The sequence below is a fragment of the Lissotriton helveticus genome, chromosome 4_1 (assembly GCF_964261635.1).
Source record: "Lissotriton helveticus chromosome 4_1, aLisHel1.1, whole genome shotgun sequence".
In the NCBI taxonomy this organism is placed as follows: Eukaryota; Metazoa; Chordata; class Amphibia; order Caudata; family Salamandridae; genus Lissotriton; species Lissotriton helveticus.
Genome location: NC_136063.1, coordinates 310616310 through 310638349, shown reverse-complemented (window position 1 = coordinate 310638349; position 22040 = coordinate 310616310). Strand labels below are relative to the sequence as shown.

Sequence of the window (22040 nt, the reverse complement as noted above, 5' to 3'; positions counted from 1 at the left end):
CTTTTTTGGGTGGACCTGGCCTAGGAGTTCGGGCTTGGACTTTTCCTGTTCGGAGCAGGGTCAAGACTGTTTTGCATATTGTTGAGTCCAAACTGAGGTGGCATAGTGATGAAAAGAGCAATAGGCTGGAATGTAACCCAAGTGATTGCCAATAGTTAGACTTATTGCAAGCATTTCTTCCATCACCTTTTGTGTATATGATGGAACTCAGACAGACAATAACTTCTAAACAGGATAACACTCTTTCTTATGGTTGATGACATCTAGATAAATACAATAAAAGTTTTTGTTTTTAGCATGTGCATACTGTATACTGTTGGCATCTAATGTTTGGCTCGGACATTGCAAAAGATTTTTATTTGAAGATAGTTTGAGCCACGAGATGTACTGTGACTCCCCCCTAGTCCAAAGTGTGAATGGTACTGGTTCCACCGTAGATTACTTTTTCCTTTGTTGGATTCAGACCAGACATGTCCAGCAACGGCTCCAGAACTGACAGTATCCTTGCAGCTTTTTTATGCTTCCTTGCTCCACTCTTCCAGATCGACAACTCCGTTAACAATCACTGTGTGGCATCTATCTGATGGTTCTCACAGCCTGCAGACTACTTGACTTCCAACAACCATGATGTTTCATTTTGACGTCCCAGCACCTACCTCTGTTGCCTTCCTGACCCGATCAATTCCCCTTCGATTCCTGCAGAGCTTGCCCCAGAGAATGAATACAGGAAGCGGGTGACACACCCTCCAATTCTTTCCAAGGTCCAAAGTGAAATAGCTCTGTGTAGACCAGCACAGCGAATGCAACCTTTGTCCCTCCTTCAACCACAACAAGGCCTTCTGACAGTTCTGCCTCATCACTTCCAGGCCCTGGCCGGCACAGAGAGAAGGTTTTGGAGCCAAGCAGGCTTCTGGGAATGGCCATCGAGCTGCATCTGTCGTTGGCTCCCTCTCACTGAACACCCACTTTCTTAACCAAAATTAACACCAAAACACCACAGATACTGGGTGCGAAGTGGGCGCCACCGGCCCCTTCAACATCGAGATTGGAAAAATCTTTTATTCACCAAAAAGCTGGTGAAGGAGATCAACGCCAGGCAGACGTGCTACTTTATTCACATTTAGATTGGCAAGATCACAGCTAAGACACCACCATGACGGTTGTCAACCGGCTGCATCCAATTCCAAAGAAACCGAGGCGGACCTTCAAGGAGGAGCTTGCCTTCAATTCATGGTGATGTTCGGTGCTTAAAAGGCATAAGGAGAAAGCTACAATCCCTCCATCCCAGACACCCATACTAAGGCAATTACAAATGCCATCTCCTCCTACACCGCAACTACCACCACGCCCATACTCACCTCCCCTTCCATCACCAGCAGACTTTTCTGGCACGTCATTGTGCTCAGACCCAGGCAACCCCTATGGGGAGGGAGCCTCTGTGAGTAGCCTCTTGGGACATTGAATGGAGACGATCCCTCAAATGATAATATACATGCTGACTAACCCGATTTGGAGCCAAGTCATCTCTCACAAATGGTGCCACTGCATATTATGCAGTAATTCAGAGCTCAGCCTGCCACCATCAGATAGACATGAATGCCCTGCAGGAGGAGGTTTACCTCTTAGTGTAGCCCCTATCCAGACTGAACACACCATTCAGTTCCTCCCCAAGACCAAAGGCGTGCTAAAGTCAGACCCTTATACTTTCAAAGACCCTGCTGCTGTCACTGTAAAGATAGTCACATCAAGGATCGCAAAAAGTTCTTCTTTTTCCACCGACACACTCTCATGGGTGTCCAGGCCCCCCCCCCAGGCTCCTGGGCGGTGCAAACAGCACAGAAGTACCCCCCTGCACTAGCCACTGGCAACACCACCCAAGCAGACAGGAAAAGTAGGTGCCTTGATGCTGCAGGCGAGCGATTGGCAGTCAGAGGAGCCAACCACTGCAGTGTTGCCACCGTGATTGGTCTGGTGTTGAGGTGCGACAGGTTTCATTGGGAGGAAATGGAAGTGCTGCTGCAGTACCCCTCTGGGTCCTGCAGGAAGTAAGGTGCCTGAGGGAAAAATCTTTTCCAATGTGAATATCCGCTGTGCCCTGGATGCTGTCGGGACTGCTTCCCATAGTGTTAATATCAGTATCTTACTGTACCTGCATGCATGACTATGCATCTAGGGGTTCAAGCCAGAGGTTCAACTGCACCTCCTCAACATCCCATTCGATGGTGATCATCTCTTTGGACTTAAACACAAAGAGAGAAAGGGTATAATGGAACCACTCCCTGTCCGCTTTCGGTATATATTTATTCAACAAAAGAGTAATTCCGAGTTACTATATTGAACAAGGCAAAAGGAATAACACTTGTTTTTTAAATTAACCCTCACTCACCAACCTGGTTGGTGACATGCTTCATCATGAGGTTCCCACCGAATGCCTCTCGGGTGTGCTACAACGCCTGATTACAGCGGAGCGGTTTATTTTGAAGTGCAAGGTGAGTGAACCAGTGAATGATAAAATTGCCTTTACTAATCCTAAAAATTTTATACTGGAATAGTAAGGAAAGATTAAAATGAAAATGGATGTCTTCTCCGGTTAGTTTGACCAATGGCATCAACAAGTGATAGAAGTGATAGTGGCTGGTCTACATGTTTCAGCCTCAACATGCCAATTTGCGAGGTTTTCTTCAGCACCAGTGCTGCCACTGTGGTATGCACACGCTAAGGTGCACCCATCCATGTGGCAGTTGTCATCTCTTTGGGCCACAGGTAGATGAGATGTTGGAAACGATTAAGAAGAACACCAAGATAGTGTACTCGCTGGGTGCAGTGCAATCTGCCAGTCGAAGGAGAATCTTTCTCAGTCCACATCCCCGGGGCCAGAACAAAGACCACACCTCTGGCTATGCGCAAACCTATCACAGGAGTCACAGCGAGGCAGACTAAATACAATGGGTGGCTACAGGAACAACAACAACAGGGATCTGGTCAGAGGCTGCTCTGGCAATAGCCTATGCCTCCAAATACTAACTTGCTTACTCTCCCCCGATCAGACAACACCTATCGGGGGTTGACTAAATAATCTCCACCATCCCTCGGAGGAAATCTCCTAAGAGCAATGGGTTTTAACAGTAGTTCAGTAGCATCCTCAGCCAAGCCCACCGCATCCTTCACAAGGAAGACATTCAAGCGCTTCTTCAAAAGGGAGAAAAACGGCGCATGCCACCACACCTATGAGACAAAGGTGGTTACTCGCTATACTTTCTTTTCCCAAAGGAATAATGGCTCCCTCTGTTCCTTCCTAGACTTGAGGCCGTAAACCCGTACATCCCGTAGGAGTATTTTCATAAGACAACCATGCAGGACGTCATCCTGCTGCCCCATCAAGGGCAGTGGGTTAGCTTAAACGGTGTTGTTAAATGAAGGAGTCTGAATTTGTCTTGTTTATTTTTAAGGCTAAATTTTATTTGAAAGCAAACATCTTTCCCCACCTCATATAATATGCCACATATAACGTGTGATAATGTTTAGGATATGCTGTGTTTCCAAGGTTATTAAATAACTTTTAAAAATGTATTTAACCTGCTGATATTTTCCCTTTCTGTGCACTGGGGACCTTTTTTTTTAATTGGGGTTATTGCAGCGTGTAGGGTGGATCGGTTCCCCTAGGATTGCATACTATTTTTGCTTGGCTTCAATGTAGGGTGTTGTTTTTAATGTATGTTGATTCTTCTTTTTGGGATGCCACAGAACATTTTCCTCAGGTTGCTGCTCACACAGACACATCTCTAGTCATTAGGATTCCAACAGTTTCCACTCACACCTTAGGTTCACGTGTCTCTCACGCCATGGTTTGGGAGATTGTCCTGTGCTCGGTATCAATTTGAAAAGTTTCAGCATCGCCAACTACAATCTAAGGTTTATGTTCTACCCGCCTCACTTCCTCTTCCTCTCTTTCTCTCTAACTTATTCATACACTAACACTATTTTCTTTTCTATCTGCTTATTTCTCTTTTTATGTTCTGTCTGTCTCTCTCTCTCTCCCTCCCTCTTCCTTTCTGTGTCATCCACCCTCTCTGTCTTTCAATTTCTCGCTCCCTACCTCAACACAACGCTCTACTGCAGTGTAGTTTGATCTAGCTCTCTGTTTCTATCTGTTACTTGCTCTATCTCCCTGCTGAACACTTTCTCTCTTAATCTCTCTCCCTATATTGTCGTTCACTCCATCACATTCGTTTTCATGTTATCTTTCTTCATATATAGTCCTAGGATAAATGCCGACATGCAGAGAATAATGTGGAGTTAATTGCCGTTGTTGTATGGGCAGAGGGGCCATGACTCTTGAGAGGATAAGCCTGGAGTGGGTTATGGCCCCAACTCCGCACATTGAGTTGAAAGCTGGTTTTGTTGTATAGTATGCAGGCATTGTGTGTGAATGTTGCCAATACCTGCGACAGATGAAGGTGGCACTGATTCATGCGTCAGTAGTCTGTGTCAACAATTAAATATTTTTTTAGAAAACTAGTGCTGCAGATAAGAAAAAAAAGAAAGGTGATTGTGAGAAAAACAGAGCCATTGTGTTTCGGTAGTGAACTTCCGGGTTGAAGGTGAACGCCTCGCACTGCATCCTGTCTGTATCCTGTCTGCTACCTGCTTTTGTGACAGAGAAAGCGATTCTTGTATGTCAGATTACATCAGCCTTCCTACCTGGTTAAGGCAGTTGCTATGTCTTTAGGCGCTTGGCATGCTTTCAGAGGGAGCAGACAGAGACGATTGTGTAAACTGAAATGATGCTTGGAAGGGGATCAGTTTAGTCTTGCAGCGGAAAGGCATTGAATATATTTTTGACTTCCAGAAAATAAGCTGTCTTTTTAGATTTCTGCCAAATCGCGTGCCATGCCAAGACCAACACGTGTGGCTGTTCCCAGGGCTATTTATTTTAATCCTATGCCTGTTAATAGCGTGGCCCCATGTGCTTTCTGCTCTTCGAGTACCGCTTGAATTCACAAATGGACTAATAACGAGTTAGACAAAGGACATTTAAGTGCATGCATTGATGGCTTGAAGGGGTTTGCTGCCTATAGTCTAATAATGTATGGTATTTATTTTATAGTGGCAAGACCTGCAACATCTAGACCTACTACCACCACTATCACTACCACGACTGCCAGGCCGGTAACAGCAGGTACTTACTTCTATACGTGACCTTGAGTCATTCACTCCTATCACTTGATATAGTTTTTTTATATACCCTAATTACTACGTAGAATGCTCTGCTCCGTTGATCCACAGCTTGGTGTGCGGTATCGAAATAACAAAACATATCGCAACAGGAAGCCCTACTATGGGCAACGTTAGAGCCAACTATATGGCATATCTCTGCTGTGTAGGACCTATGTGACATGTTCTGTAAAATGTACTTTGTTGGAATTTTGTGTTACATAACATACATCAAGGTACCATAACATAACCTAACATAACAATGGGATCATGAGAAAGGGATTGAATTTACATACTCTAGGGAAGAATTTATGATTTGATTTTAGTGTGTGCCGGGAATCCCTCCAAAGTAAATTTATCATAAACACTAGAGAAGGATCAGGGAAGAATGTAAAAAAATTGGCTTTGGAGGGAAGCTGGACTTGGGGATCAGGGTGAGTAGAACAAATAGTAATCGCCCCAGTCGATGTAACGAAAATGACAAGTTCTGAAGAACTGTAGTTGTTGAGAAAAGGGAAGGAGACTGAATTTTTAGGAAGTTGTACTTGGGCCTAAAAAGCAATGGTGGTTACAGATGTGCTCAGCTAGGGGAATATCATTGAAACTGTCACAAAAAGTGAATAATAACAGGAGGTATTTGGAGATCGTGGCAAGGCCAATACAATATGTTTTAAGCATTTGAATTCGAGTCAACATTATAAACAATTTATATGTAATTTCCTGTATTAAATTCTCTCTAGTAATCAGAACAGGAATAAGAAATCTTGTTATTGACGATGAAACAACATCAAGCCTACACTTAAAATGGCAGATTTCTGACTCGAATGTAAAGCAGTTTCGAGTGACCTATGTATCGATTCGGGGTGATCGGGGAGAAGAAGTGGTAAGCAACCTCATCGATTTTCTTTTCTCCAGAAGATCACTCGCATACAGAAGTACCTTAAATACAATGATATCAAAGTAATTGTACTACTTATCTTGCTTTTTAATATTGCAGTGGGGGGGCAACTGTTGACTAATAATATTGTTACATTTGCAAAACTGCACCAATGTTCATAAAAGTACATTTTTGTAATTGATGACCCATTTTGTTATCGGCACATGTCACTAATGAGGAGATCAGAGTCCTCTGTTTGACGTGATTAGTCTGATATTTAGAACTCAAATATACAATTAGGCTCTGTCACATTCCTAATGAACTGTCCTCTTCCACAATTTATGAAACGTCCTCAAATTTGTGTTGAAATGTGGTGCAGGCTAATGTATGAGTATAGCCCTTAGAACTCAAATTCACAAGTGGAAAGAGTTATATATATCCGACTCTTAATGACCTGCCAATACACACTCTTCACTACACACTTTGATACTTCGTCAAAGTGGTTGTAAAACCATGTGTTGTAATTGTTTGCGTTGTAACGTCATATAGTCAACAATTCAAAACAGCTTTTAGAAAGTATCCAATTTGTTGAAGGAGAACGGCTGGCAGGAGTTTAACACAGTGACATACATAACGTGTATTTGTGCTCACAGTACTATACTGATCACTTTTGTTTACACTTCATTTCACAATCACTATCGTAGTGTGTATTGGCGAATATATGACGTAACAACGCAAACAATTACAACGCATGTTTTAACAATGTGGTTTTTACATAGCAACTACCATTACATCGCATGATTGTACAACGCACTCCATTACAACGCATATTACTTTTAGGGCAACAGTAGGGTAAGTGTTGATAGTGTTGGGGATAAAAATTTATATTCCAACTCCAGTGAGTGCAACCGGAGGGAAAGTGTTGGATGGTGTAGGGGTAAAAATTACTATTCCGATCTACCCCAAAACCCATACCCACCCTAAAATAAAAAAATCTCTATTACTTACGCTACAATGCAATGTAAGGGTATGCGTTGTAATGATATGCGTTGTAATGGCATGCATTGTAGTGACATGCGTTGTAGTGACATGCGATCTCCCCCAAAACCCATACCCACCCTAAAACTAAAAAATCTCTATTACTTACGTTATAATGCACTGTAAGGGTATGCGTTGTAATGATATGCCTTGTAATGGCATGCGTTGTAGTGGCATGCGTTGTAATGGCATGTGATGTAAAGGCAGTTGTGTTGTGCCAGCTGCATTGTAAAAGCAGTGCGATATAATGACTGTGTTGTAATGGATGTTTCCCTGAATTGTTGCACAGGCAAACATGACCAATTTACAAGCTGAAAAAGATCAGGACAACCCAATAACCCCATGTGAGCTTCGGTATCTATAGATGCACATGTTGCGGGTATCCCTGAGCAGTGCAACAGAACCCCACTTTTTGAGTGATTGAGTCTTTCCTGGTATTCATACCTTAAGTGGCTATCCATTCGTTGGTTAATTGTCAGATCACTACAGTTTTTACACCAGATTCACAAGCAACAAGGTTCAAACCTTGACATTCTAAGCATTGTCCTGAGGATGATCTCACATATTACGTATAACAGAGACCCCAACGTCAACACAATTACTCTTCTTGCTTTCTCAGTAACAAGACTGTGTTTGGCATCGTGTGTGTTACTTCTTACCAACGATTTTAGCATAGCACTGTTTCTCTGCAAAGGTGGATCAACACTGCCTTGGCCCTTATCATAATAGGCTTTGTTTTTTTTTAATTAATCCGGGTCACATCATTGTTGTATGCTGAAATATCTACAACCCCCATTTCTTCACATTGACTGTTCTGTTCTTGAATTGTTGCATTTATTTGGATAACAGAAAGTTTCTTTTTTGTTCGCCTGTTTGAAAGAACATTTCTTCCCCCTCCCTCTACCCTTTGTTTGTACTAATCATTGAATGCACTTTAAAAAATATGTTTGTTTCATTAGGGCACTAGTTGGTTTTTCAAATACTATATTGAATGATCCCCTTGTTCACACCTTATTGTTGTTGATTCACAAGCTAGCAGTTTCCTGTCATTCCCTTATTCACAAACTAGTACACCATCTTATCTACAAAGGATAGCATTTCCTCAAAGGTAATGGGAACAAATGCGACTAATATAGAGCTTGGAACCCAAATCCACGAGCAGGCAGTGCTATGCTACACTGGTGAAGAACTGACAGCAAACGTCCTCCTCTACAAACCGTGACACAACCCAAACTAGTGATGAAATACAGTGAGAAGAAATGTTACCCCCATATTACTTGAAGCACAAGCTTTGCTGAGCTTGTTATACACTTAATACTTTCCGGCTCACTTCCTCTTCCACAAACGGAATACCTCCTCATCGAAGACTGAAATAAAATGTAGACAAATTGGGATCAATTCAGTGCACGTGGTGCAAAAGATACAGAAACAGGCACTGTAATGTCATTCTCTTAACAACTTACCAAACCCCAACCTTTCCCACTAACTTCAAAACTCCCTAAGAAGGGGTAAAATAACAAGTGTGCAAATTCAGAAGATAACATTAATGTTGCACAAATTCCGAGGCATGTGGTGTTATGTCATGCTTACCATCATGTCAAAAGCCACCCAACCCCCCAAACTCCAGTGTCACCTAAAGCGATGATGAAATTAAATGTATACAAAAGTGGATCAATAATGCAGAAATACACAGAAGAAACCAATTAACATTTTTCAAAATGATGTTAAAAACATTCTCAAAAACACTCAACAACATCCTTCCACTCCAGCTCTGTATAGATTTTTTATTAAGTCCAGTGTTTCTGCAAACAAGAATTAGGACACAATATTTTTATAAATCACATGTAGTACATGATATTCTGGTACCATACCTACTCTACTCAAGCTTCTCTAAGATCACTGAGAAGCTATACATGATTTGGCCTTTTTATAGTCTCGTAAATCAGCAAGCGTGCATGCCATGGTACAAATTACTTAAAGGTTTGTTATATGAATTGGGAAGAAAGGAAATTAGGATAGTTTGGGGTTCCTACAGAAAATCTGCCCAGGTCTGCTTATAATGGCAAACGTGAATATTCAATCCATACATCCTTAGAGGTGTTAGCTAAAAACCAGGGATGTCTGAAAGCCCCTCTCATTACACGGCCACTTGGCAGTATTGCTTTTCCATGGATGGATTAAACCCAGATCAGTTGACTGGGGGTGAGTGTTTGATTTGCTCAAACGCTCCGTCCATCATCCCCTTTTGTATCGCTTTTTTCCACAGGAAAGCCACAGTCATGACCCAATACCAAAAAAGTAACATGATTGTTGGGAGCGGAAGGCCGAGATCTGACCAGCAGGATTGTGTTTAAGGCATCTCCTTCAGGATAACAAGAAACAGTAGGGTCATACATAAAATAGTAGAACATGAGTGGCAAGGATTTCTTGATAAAATGGCAAATGCAATAATTGGTGTAGACGTGGAATTCAAGATTATAACATAGATTAAGGTGAGGAGTGTGAGCAGGGCTGGTTGGGAGAGGTAATAGTAAGAGTAGCAGGACTAGCGTTTACCTATGGTAGTCAAACTACTGTCCCTCTTTTTAAATACACTAACAATCACTCCCACTCAACAGTTAAAAGTCTGATTTCCTTCGACTGTGTAGTTCTGTAACAGAAACACAATGTGGGAGTGTTTCATTCCTGGTCTGAACCAAAGTCTATGAACACAGACCCTTGTGTTCAAAGAAACCTGCTCAATTTAATTTTTGTTTTCCCTGCTTATAACACACCTTTGTGGAAAGAATAGCAGTGTTGTTATGACAGTTCTCTCTTTGGCATCCAACCAGTACAGGTTCAAAAGGGAAACTTCCCCTAATGACAGAGGTGGGCTGGAAATGATGAAGAGGAGGGTGTGTTGTGGGATCTTCACTGCTCATGAGGAGTGGGTGTGATATGAAGGTTAATTTACAACTACTTCTCCTAAGGAAAGGTCTATCTTCTTTTTTTTTTTAAATATTTTTATTGAGCATGTGCAAATCACGAAAGCTACAGTTACATCATGAAATCGAGTGATCCGTACAAAAAGCACAGGAATATATTACAAAGCTTTCCGATGGTGGAAAAAGGATGCAATTTTCTCTTTTTTTAAACAGTTCCAACAACAACATAGGTGTTCGTCGGTGTGTCCATTAATAAAACAGTTCTAGTAGCATGTGTATAGAAGAAAAACATAAATACAGTATTACGCCATTGTAGGTCCGGAATAGCAAGCAGACAGTGCCCTCATCGATGATGACAATCTGGGTGGAGATGTTAACAAAATGTACAGAGCAATCACCAGAGGCCAGGCGTTCAGTATCAGGATATCTATTGGCCTTCGCCGTTTCACAGTACATGAATATGTCAGGCAGACCCATTAGACCAAGTATAAAAGCCGCCCAACAGTCTAGGTGTGTACAGCCGGACTGCAAGGAGCCGTCCCAGGTGGAGACGGCCTGTTACGTGACCATTGCAGGAAGGGTTCCCAGATGTCTCTCGGGCGCGCAGCCGCCGGCATCAACTCCCAATAGGAACCCAGCTGAGCATGTCCATATGTAACATCAGTTAGCCAGTCACACAATCTCGGTTTAGACTTTCGCCCCCAGGTGATGGCCACCCGCCTCTTAGCATACAACAGTAGTAGCACATGGAGCTTTCGGTTCGCAGGTGCAGTATCCGCATCCCAGCCGAGGATCCCCAGCAGTGGCGACGGGGCATCCCCCCTCCCAAGTATTTGGTTAATGGCTTCAAAGATTGCAATCCAGTACTCAGAGAGTGCTGGGCAGTGCCAGGCCACGTGTAAAAAGGAAGCCCCCTCCGCCCCACATTTCCAGCATCTGTCGTCTTCTCTGAGGCCCATACGGTAAAGAGAAGTCGGAGTGCGGTAGAATCTGTGTAAGAATTTGAAGTGCACAAGTCTGAGTTTATAGTTTGGCGATAGTGCCAACAGCTGCCCACAGCAGAATGCCCATTGCTCGTCCGTCAGTGGGACCTCTAGTTCATTGCCCCACAACTGCTGTGACCCGGGCACCACCCAGGGGGACTGTTCCTGCATTGAGTTGTATAACCTGGTCACAAGTTTTTTGCGGGATGCTCTGGCCAGCACGTTCTGTAATGCAGTTATCTGCGGCGGTTCCTCAGGGAAACGATCCCCCAGCACCCTGCACGCGGCTTTTAGTTTGTGGTATGTGAACTTAAGGAAAGGTCTATCTTCAAAGTCCTAAAATCCGCTCTTCGAAATTTGTTATATAGAGCCTGAGGGCAGCCTGGAAATGGCAGTAAGGTAGACAATGAACTATTATTTTCTTGTTACTGCTAAAGATAATGGTGCTGATTCACAAAAACATTTATGAGCACAGAAAATTGTTCTACCTAAGTACTCTTTTATGTAGTATTGCATGTCTTTGTGAATTGGCTCTGAATTGTCCAACTCCCTATTCATTAATAATTGTGCAAAAAGACCACTGCCAATTCTACTTGTACTAATTGTATATCAGTATTCCCATTTTATTCCAATTGAATTTCCTCTCTAGATGTTTTGGACCCAATTCCCTAAAGCATGTAAGAACACATACAACAATACCACACTTGTGCTACGTTATGTACCCGAAAGTGCTGCCGATGCTCTTGTGCCCACGGGTTGTATCCGTAGCTACAGGTCCAGCTATAAATGCCTCCGTTCTGAACAAAAGAGGAAGAGACATAGAATTCGAGGGTGATCCATGCCTTACAGCCTGCCCACTCCCTGCAGGGCCTTTACTCAAAATAACCTCTTTGGACTCCATTTTTAATATCATTTCCTTTTTCATCATTACTTCTTTCCTCGTTTTTCTGCCCCATGCCCTTTGAATTTACTTGTTGCTAAAAAACATTAGAAATAAATCAATAGATGGACTGATGCAGTAGTTCCTATGCAGAGGGAAATGGCGAGATGAATGAGTGAGATGTTAAAGGCCCACAATCTGTATAAGGTGTAACCCTGTCGACAAGCTGAGATGCGCTGTCCTATTTGACCTTCACTGCATGGCATTACAGAGAATAATGAAGAACAATAGGAGGTAGTATGTCAGAATATCATTACCCAAACATTTCGCCTGACATAAATATTGTGTTCTTAATATCGTTTACAAAAACATCACCCCATATTGTGTCAATATTCAGTTGGTACAATGCAGCAAATGAGTTTTGCCCATTTAATCCCCCTGGATGTTTTTCTTTTGACTCACCAGCTTTTAGACTTTTGCTGTGAGTGAGTTTCACCAATGGAGTCTCACTCAGAGTAAACTCTGTGGAAATGGAATGAGAGAGCTAAACACCAGTGTCTGCCTTTTAAGATAGGGCAGCTGCTGCGCAGCTAGGGTAAGAGGCTCTGGGCTGGTTACACATGAACACGTGGACACATGTGTGCACATGTGCAAGCTTCACGTGTGAGACAACCATCATGTGCAGCTTGGTATCTGCACACTGGTTCTGTTGAAGAAGGGACCCTTCAAGGATCAAAGCTGACCTGGGGTAGACGCTATAAGGTGAGTGGGTTTACATAATGTAGGTCTGTAGAGCTTCCTGAAGGTCTGTGGTGGTGAACTGAATTACTCATTACAGGTGAAAGAAGCACAAGAGTACAGTTTTGCCCAACTTAGGCCTATCGGGTCTAATGAGGTATTAATTGTAGGGTAAACAAGCATCCCAAATGTTGATCCACAGCCACTTTCCTCTTATTGACACTCCCTGTGGCACTTTAAGAATTGTCATACTTCTCTGGCTCACCCATAATCAGATTCCAGGCGTTTGTTACCAATATTGGGATATTTCTATTACTCTGCTGGCCAACAGCAAGATCAAAGGCCTCCCCTCCCATTATAGCCATTTCCAGTGCTTCACCCTTTCCTGGGAAAGGAAGGAGTGGGGAGGAAATCTTCATCTGTTAATCAACAGTTCAGGGTGTACCTGGACTGGCAGAGCCTAAACCCCCACAAACGAAGGCAAGTCAGACCTCTGGACCCAAAACACAGAGGTGTTATCCCCTTTGATGTTTTAGTGGGAAGGGGCTGTGTCAGTTGAGGGTGAAGATGAGACTCTCAGGAAAGGTCTTTTCATAGACCACTTGAAGGCGCCATCTTTAATGTGTTGCAGAGGATTGGAAGAGAAGGTGAGTGATGATGTGTCACCTTAGGATTGGCCAGGAATGGCTGGCATCTAGAACTTTCTGGAAAGCTGGAAGGAGAAACCACCACATGTCGCTGCAAGGATAGACTTTTTAAACTTTGGCTTCAGCTGGCACCCAAGAATGGGTTTCTCCAGGCCCAGTGGCACTGGCTCCCTCATGGCCCCTGAGTAATGGTTGAGGTCCTGGGAGGGGAGTTTGTTTGGCTGGGTGCTTGTGGAGAGGCTGTGGAAGATGTCCCCCTAGCAGGAGAGAGCACCAGGAGCCTCGGCAGAGGACAGTATGTCACAGCCAGTCGAAAAAATCAGGCTCCCAACAAAAGGTCCCCTATCGAGGCCAAGAGGCCTGAAAGAAAAAAATGCTCCTGGTGGTGAGGAGTGAAACAAGCCTATCATCAGCACAATCAGATATTATCATTTAACCCATTGTCTGCGCCGCCGATTTTGCGGAAGTGCTGCACTTCCGCAAACCGGGCGGGGCCGCGTCGGCCATTGGCCGACGGCAGCACCAGCGAGGTAGTGCTGCCGTCGGCCAATGGCCGACGGCAGCATCAAAGGGGTTAAAAGCCAAGTCCCCTGGGGGGAAGATTGAGTGCAAAATAGAGCGAGTAGCACTCTGATGCAACTTTTATTGTCTAAAATCCTATTTAGACAATAAAGTGGGAGACCCCATACTCCCAGGATAGAAGAAGGACCACAACAAGGAGAGTGGGGCCGCAGCTCAGGGAGCTGGAGAGGCACTGGGGCCTTGGGGCTCCCCGCTTCATACCCAAACATAGACAGAGACATGTGAATGTCCCGAATATTGAAAAGGCTCGTGCAGCTGAAAACTGCTGCTATAACGCTAACGGGCAATGGAGCACCCTAGAAGTCCTTGCAAGGGCTTTCAAACTTGTTTAGGGGCCTCGTAGTGCCGCAATGGTGCCCAGGGGCACCACCAAAGTTGTTTTAAAATGAACATTACTAATTGTTGGTACTGTCCCCATTGAAGTGATTACACCCTGACAAACACAGTAGGCCTTTTTTACTAATAATGACTACCCCTTAAATTATATTGTATCTAGTATAGGGATATTCTGGTTGCAAGGTTTAGGACCCACTAGATGTGTAACTAGTTCGAGAATGTCACCTGTGTCACCAAAGGTATTTCCATCTGCATGATTTAATATATTTGTACTTAATGTACAGGATTTACTAGTGAGCATGTAATAAAAGTACTTTCCCTTTTAAAAGAAACGGCACTGTCTAGATAATGATTTATTGTGTATTATTTGTTGTGTACAAGTGAGCTGGGGATTGGTAGCCCACACCACCTCCCCTGACTAGGCCATGGTCTGCTCTGCTTCGCTACCCTGAGAGAGTCAAGTGCTACAAAGGGGTACTCGGGTCTCAGTACAAAGACAAATACGGACTTATTACTTGTGAACGACTCACATTCTTTGCAATTAATAACCCAATTTCTTAAAGACATATTTCTGTAAATGATATTTAGGTCACAGAATTTCAGTCAGATGACATTTTGGCTATGCTAGTGTAGTGCCATAGCTAACAGACAGTTGTGCTTGAGTGATGCTTTTGCAGTAGAAGTGTAAGCCCTTTATACACATAAAGGTCAAAGCAAGTGTATAGCTTTTGTCACTGTAGTAAACTAACGCCTCTCTAATGACAGCACCCTTGTGCCATTGATGTATTTTGCGTTTCTGTTCACTTTATGATACAAAAAAGGACTAATATGGTGGAAGAATTCAGTAACATAGCTTCTGTAGTAGGGCATCTCTGTGTATAGTCATAATCTGTGAATAGTCCCGTGCATGTGCGGGGACCCCGGAGCAATCAAAATAGTCTCTTAAGTCGTCTTCTTCTGCAGTCCTGCATAGACACTTAAGAGAAAATAAAAAACAAATAATGCCGCCTGACATTAACAAGGCTACATTGGCCAGCACTTCATCCTGAAGTGAAAAGGATAGCCAAATAATATCATTACATTTTACAGAGTTTCACCACACATATAGAAACTCCCCTTCACAAAAATCCTTTGCATGATAGAGAGGAAGGGTTGGACAGACAAGCCTCAGGCTGCCATTATGTGTCTGGAAAAGGGATACCGTGCCTTTAAGGAACCCTCCAGAGACCCTCTGTACCCCATGATGCACAGCCAAAGGCAAGTTACTTTCAGTTCTTTTTTCCGGCTCCTTCTAGCAGAATCCTGGAGCATTAAGCTCTACCTTTTTGGGTGTATCTTCAATTTTTGGCTATTTTCCAGTGAGAATTGTGTTTCACTCGATGTCTGGGGTCTTCCTCTTCCAGTTGCTGTCTTTTTGTCTCAGTTTTACCACCTCTATCTTGTCGGAAAGCCAGCTTTATTCGACAAGTGCCCTGAGTGTGGTAGGAAGAAGGCCAAGTCAGACCCCCACAGAGTGTGCATACTCGGTCTGCCTGCTTCTCATGTACCTGACTCCTGTGATATTTGCCATTCTTTCTCCAGGAGTACCCTGCGTGACAGGGAGAAGATCCGTCTCCAAGGCCTGGAGCAGAGGAGACATCAGGAAGCAGGTGGGACCTCTGGGCATGGAGGGACTCTTATCTTCATCCTCTGCCTGTGCATCGGCCTCTGGGGGGCTCCCCAGTCTAGAACAGGCCCGGAAACGGTACCCTTCCGGTCAACGTCGAGGGCTTTGATGTCGGCGTCGAGAGGTATGACTACCATCTGCTCCCCGTCGACCCAGGGCTCTCGGTCAAAGGACATTGACGTTCGACGTCGAGGGGTAGAACGTCGAGACCTCGGACGAGGTTGACGTCGAGGACTTCATTGGCGTCGACACACCATCGTCGTTGTGCTGAGTCCCGAAGAGGCAGGCGCTCGCCTTCGAGGCGACACCGCCATTTGCCTTGAACGTCGACACGAAGATCGACACGAAGATCGACGTCGAGGAGACGAAGATCGATGTCAAGACGATCGAAGTCAAGAAGATCGACGTCAAGAAGATCGACGTTGAGGAGAGCCACGTCAAGGAGATCGACGTTGAGGAAGGAAAAGTCAATGTCGAAGAGGAAGTCTACTACCCGGACGGGGTCTAGCGTGGTGAGCGTCTCTTCATCGGCGCCGGCGTTCCTCCTCAGGAGAGTCTACCTCCAGAGCATCCTCTCCGAGGCCTGCTCGTAAGAAGAGGAGAGTACTTAGATCTCCGGACTCTGATTACTCGAGGACCTACTCGCCCTCAAGGCCTAGGACATCTACTCCACTACAACTATCTCCTCCTCCTCCCCTCCTCCTCCGCCTCCTCCACCTCCTCCTCCTCCACCGCCTCCTCCTCCTCCTCAGCCTCTACAACCGAGGCCTTTGGTTCTGTCTCAGCCGCCTCTTCTTCCACAACAGCTGGTGCCGGTGGGTCCGGCGAGACCCAGGAAACCGAGGTCCCAATCAAGGGGGAGGCATCGCTCTCGTAGTGAGCGTAGATCTTCCACCAGATCACAACATCGTCGTCGTAGGGAGAGGTCACGGTCCAGGCATACAAGATACACTGACTCTTACACTGACAGGAGGTATTTGCCTACTTTGTCTGACTCTCCTCCAACGAGGGTGTCGCCAGTGGATAACATTGTGACATTTCAGGACGTGCTGTTAAGGGGAGCTGCGAAGTTAGGGATAGCACTGACGGTGCCCACCCCTTCCACCTCGGTCATCTTTGAAACGCTACAGTGTAAGCACCTGTCTCGCCCTTTGCTGCCAGGGTTGGAGGAACCGGCCATGGAGCTGTTCCTGACACGGGCCTCGGTTAATACTGCCCCATCCCGGCTTCAGAAGAAGTACAGGCCCCCGGATTCGGATCTGGCGTTCCTGAGAACGGATCCTGCCCCGGATTCCGTTGTTGTTACAGCAGCGAAGAAGCAACACTCTACTGCTGCTTTGTCAATGGTCCCTCCGGACAAGGAGAGCTGTCACATAGATTCGGCAGGAAGAAAGGTCTGAAGCACGGCAGCCACTTCTACGAAAGCTGCGAGTTCGACAGCACTGCTGGGTCGGTATGACCGCTCCTTGTGGGAGTCCCTGCAGCAATTCATTGAGCTCTTCCCCAGGGGCAGGAGGGAAGATTTTCAGGAAATCTTGAATGAGGGCATGATGGTTTCCAACCAAGTCACCAGCGCGGCTGCGGATGCCTCTCTCCTGGCTGCTCACGGGTACTGTCATGGAGTAAACTTGAGACGCCACTCCTGGTTGCGCCTTACCTCTCTTAAGCCGGAGGCACCGCAGAGTATTGCCAACTTGCCCTTTTCGGGCATCACCCTCTTCGGGACTCATGCGGATGAGGAGATGGCCCGCATGAAGGCAGTAGTTGAGACGCTGAAGGCGGTCGGTTTGGAGAAACCAAAGGACCAGCGGAAGTCTTTCCACCCCTTCCAGAGGCGCTACTCCTCCCAACTATTCCAGCGAGGGCAGGGTCGCCAAGCTGGCCAACAGCAGCAGCAACAACAACAATATCAGAGGCAGCCCTTCCAGAGGTGTCAGAGGGGCAGAGGCGGTCAGCAGGCCTCATCTGGAAATAAGTGCCCGGCTGGGTCGAAGCCCTGAGGGATTACTTCCCCCTCGTCTGTTACCCACTCCAGTGGAGGGAACCATTCAGAATTACCCGGCAGAGTGGAGAAAACTTACTCAGGACAAGTGGGTGCTGAATATTGTTTGCAATGGATACAGTCTTCGTTTTGTCAGCCCTCTTCCAGCTATTCCACCGGTTCGCTCGCAGTACCAGCTGCGCGAGCTTCAAGCAGAGGCCGATACCCTATTAAGAAAAAGGGCAATAGAAGACGTTCCTCTGTCTCAAAGGGGAAAGGGTCTATACTCCAGGTTCTTTCTGGTGCACAAAAAGGACAAGAAAGAGTTCAGGCCCGTTCTGGATTTGCTACAAGCAAACAAGTGGATCCGCAGGGAGAAGTTTTGCATGTTGTCCTTACACCAGATTTATCCTCAGCTGCATCAAGGTGACTGGCTTTGCGCAAAAGATTTGCAGGATGCGTACTTCCATGTACCCATTGCACAGAAACATCAGAAGTTATTATGCTTCCTAGTCGGCACCAACCACTATCAGTACACCATACTTTCATTTGGTCTGAAGTATGCACCCAGGACTTTTTCAAAATGCATGGCAGTGGTGGTGGCGCACCTGAGAAAGAACAAGGTGTTTGTCTACCCGTACCTGGATGACTTGCTGATCAAAGCCTCCACCTTCCAGGAGGCACAATTGCATTTCAACAGGACGGCTGTTCTGTTGAGCCAACTGGGTCTACACATCAACATGTCCAAGTCAGTTCCGGCTCCTGTTCATTGTCTGCAGTACTTGGGAGCCTCCATCGATACTCTCAGAGCAAGCGTGTGTCCTTCGGAGGAGAGACGCTTATCGATCCTTTGGAAAGCTCAGACTCTCATGTCTGTTTCATCATCGACTGTGAGGAAGGTGTTGTCTCTCCTGGGGTGGATGGCTTCTTGCATCTTCCTTACACCACATGCACGCCTCCACATGAGACCGCTGCAGGAATGTCAGGAGGATCAGTGAGACCAGAAACGAGGGAGCTGGGAGGACAAGATCACACTGTCCCAGCACGCTCAGCAGTCACTGAAGTGGTGGTGTTCAGCAGAGAATCTCCTCAAGGGGGTTCCATTCCACAAGGACATTCCAATACAGACCATTGTGACAGATGCTTCTCTCCAGGTCTGGGGAGCGCATTCGGACCATCTGCAGATCCAAGGAACGTGGTCCCAGGCGGAGTCCATATACCATATCAATTTTCTGGAACTCAGAGCTGTTCACTTGACACTGAAGGCCTTTCATCTCAGGCGGACGCATTCAGCAGGCTCGTTCAGGAGAACCACGAGTGGGTTCTAAACGACGAGGTGCTAGGAAACATCTTCGAAAGATGGGGCACTCCAGACGTAGATCTGTTCGCCACTGCCGAAAACAGCAAATGCCGAGACTTCGCCTCCAGATTTTACCAACCGGGGACTCTGGGGAATGTGATATGGATCAGCTGGTCGAACAGCTTTCTGTACGCTTTTCCACCCATTCTCCTGATTCTGGCAGTGCTCATCAAGCTGTCTCAATCCAGAGTGCAAATGATCCTCATTGCTCCGGCGTGGCCTCAACGGTGGTGGTTCACGGACCTGCTCCACCGGTCTCTCCAACCCCATCTGCAGCTTCCATGTAAGCCGGACCTTCTAGCGAAGTTCGGGGGGGCAGATGGTGCACCCCAACCTCTCATCGTTGAGTTTGGCAGCATGGCTCCTGAGATAGTACAATATGGACACTTGAACTTGCCTGACAACTGTATGGAAATACTTAAGGAGTCTGAAAGGCCATCCGCCAGGACTTCCTATGCCTACAAGTGGAAGAGGTTCTGCATTTGGTGCACATCCAAGAACGCTGACCCTACCTCCTGCAAGGAAGATGTCATCCTTCCATACCTCTTGCATTTATCTCAATCTGGCCTTAATTTCCATTCTATTAAGGTTCACCTCGCAGCATTAACTGCGTACAGGAAATGCCTTTCACAAGCATCCTTTTTCTAGATACCTGTAATTAAAGATTTTTTGGAGGGTCTGAAGAAGGTGTTTTCCTCCATTAGGCATCCTTCGCCTTCATGGGAGCTGAATGTGCTGCTGTCCATGTTGATGAAGGAGCCTTTTGAGCCTATTCATAAGGCTTCTCTACAGCGTTTGTCCTGGAAGGCAACTTTCCTTGTGGCCATAACATCAGCGCGCAGGGTGAGTGAGATTCAGGCTTTGTGTTGTCAAGAGCCTTATACAGTATTTCATGCTTCCAAGGTTGTCATGAGGACTCACCCTAAATTTCTCCCTAAGGTGATATCTGATTTCCATGTCAACCAGACGATCACATTACCGATGTTTTTTCAACATCCCTCCTCTCTGGCAGTGAGGTCCCTTCATTCATTGGATGTGAGACGGGTGTTGAAATTTTACTTAGATAAGACCAAGGACATTCGTAGGTCAGATCAGTTGTTTGTGAATTACAGTTCAGTCAGGACTGGCTTTGCCACCTCCAAACAGTCCATATCTAGGTGGATTGTGTCCTGTATAAAACTATGCTACCAGAAGGCTAACAAGACTCTAGGGGGTAAGCCTAAGGCTCATTCAACTAGAGGCAGAGCTGCTACTACGGCTTTGCTACGTAACGTTCCCATTGCAGGCATCTGTAGGGTGGCTACGTGGAAGTCTGTCCACACATTTGCGAAGCATTACTGCCTGGATTCTGATGCCAGGACAGATGCGCAAGTTGGGCAGTGTAGTAAATACTATCTTCACTGTTCCTCTCTGGCTAGACAATACTATTATACTTATGACATCATAGAATGCCAAGGAGCCTCTCTAGCTATCTGTACCTTTCTATTCCCTATTGAGGCAGTTGGTCATCTGAGGTTGAGCTACCAACAGCGAGCTCCTGGTGGGGTCTATCTATAGTTTACTTTATAACTTAACTTATCTGTCTAACCTGGAAGGAACCTGCAATAAAGGATCTTAACTACTAAGTGGACTTGGCAAAATTTCATTTATTACAACTTGGCGACGTTTTGAAGAGGATGAACCTACCTGTGCACTAAGGAAGAAACTTCAAGTAAAGGAACTAAACTAAGGAACTAAAGACTTTGTGAAACTCATACTTAAAACTAAAAGTAACGCCCAGCTGACCCCACCAGTGTCTATTCTCACCTGGACAGCCTGCACCCTGGGCGTACCTCTTTTTGTTTATGTCTGCGTGTGTCGGAACAGCCTGCAACCTGCGCCTATTATGACATATACAACTGGTCAAAGGCCTCTGCCTGTGTCATTCCACCGTTTGGAAACCTGTGTTAACTGGAGCGTCTCTCTGCCAAAAATCGACAGTTTCCATATACCTTGGAGGAAGACACCAGCTCGTAGGAGAGGTCAGTTCTACTTGTGGGATGCAGTAAAAAGCGTGTTTATTTTTGCTGTCACTTTGGCATTCCTACGACGTTCGAGTGAACTATAGGCCTTCTGATTACAGCGCCAGCGCTTTCAGGCATCGTATGACATTCTAGTCAGTGATTAATCTTCAGATGTTTGGCAACTAGTGAGACAACGGACGGAAATTTCATTTTTGCAGCAATTTTCTCGTTTGTGAATAATTTTGAGCCCTGACTGTGCCTGTGGCCTCGTATTTATGGGTGAGTCAAAAACAATTTAAAAAGACATTTCTTATCTTTTCGCACTTACTGTGCCAGGGCAGTTTAACTGCTGCAGTTCGAACTTTATTCATCTCTCCCACCGCGCGTACATCGCGCGCTGCCTGTCTCGCTCCACTCACTGTCTGTGACGTCTGCCTACTGTTCAATCGTTACTATCCACAGCACGTCTTTGCCGTGAACCATCCGGCGGAGGCGTAACAGCGTGCAGTGCGCTATTCCAGGCTTCTGTTGTAAGCCGTCTTGTGCTGTGAATTCCGTCATGGAGCCTGAGGCATTTTTAAGGAGTTTCTCATTTGGAGTAATGACTACCTTTCGTTTACACTTCAGTACTGCCGAGTCGATCAGTTTTGGCACACGACCTAAATCAATACTAGTCCAGCACTTTGAACAGTTTTCTGTAATCTTTCTAGAGCAAGTGCGGAGCTATGGAGTTGAAGGGACTTTCTTCATGGATTGGATCATTTCCTATTTTTATGGTGAAATTCAACAGCGACTACGGGGACCTCAGTGG

General features: G+C 45.4%; 1 protein-coding gene across 1 annotated transcript in view; it reads left to right on the top strand.

Annotated features, from left to right (window-relative positions):
- COL14A1 (collagen type XIV alpha 1 chain) overlaps window positions 1–22040 on the top strand; it is a 559513-nt gene that overhangs the window by 348270 nt on the left and 189203 nt on the right. Inside the window, exons 18-19 of the mRNA XM_078686835.1 lie at window positions 5108–5179; window positions 5955–6097. Of these exons, the coding sequence (XP_078542961.1) occupies window positions 5108–5179; window positions 5955–6097 (215 nt within the window). The remainder of the gene's footprint in view (window positions 1–5107; window positions 5180–5954; window positions 6098–22040) is intronic.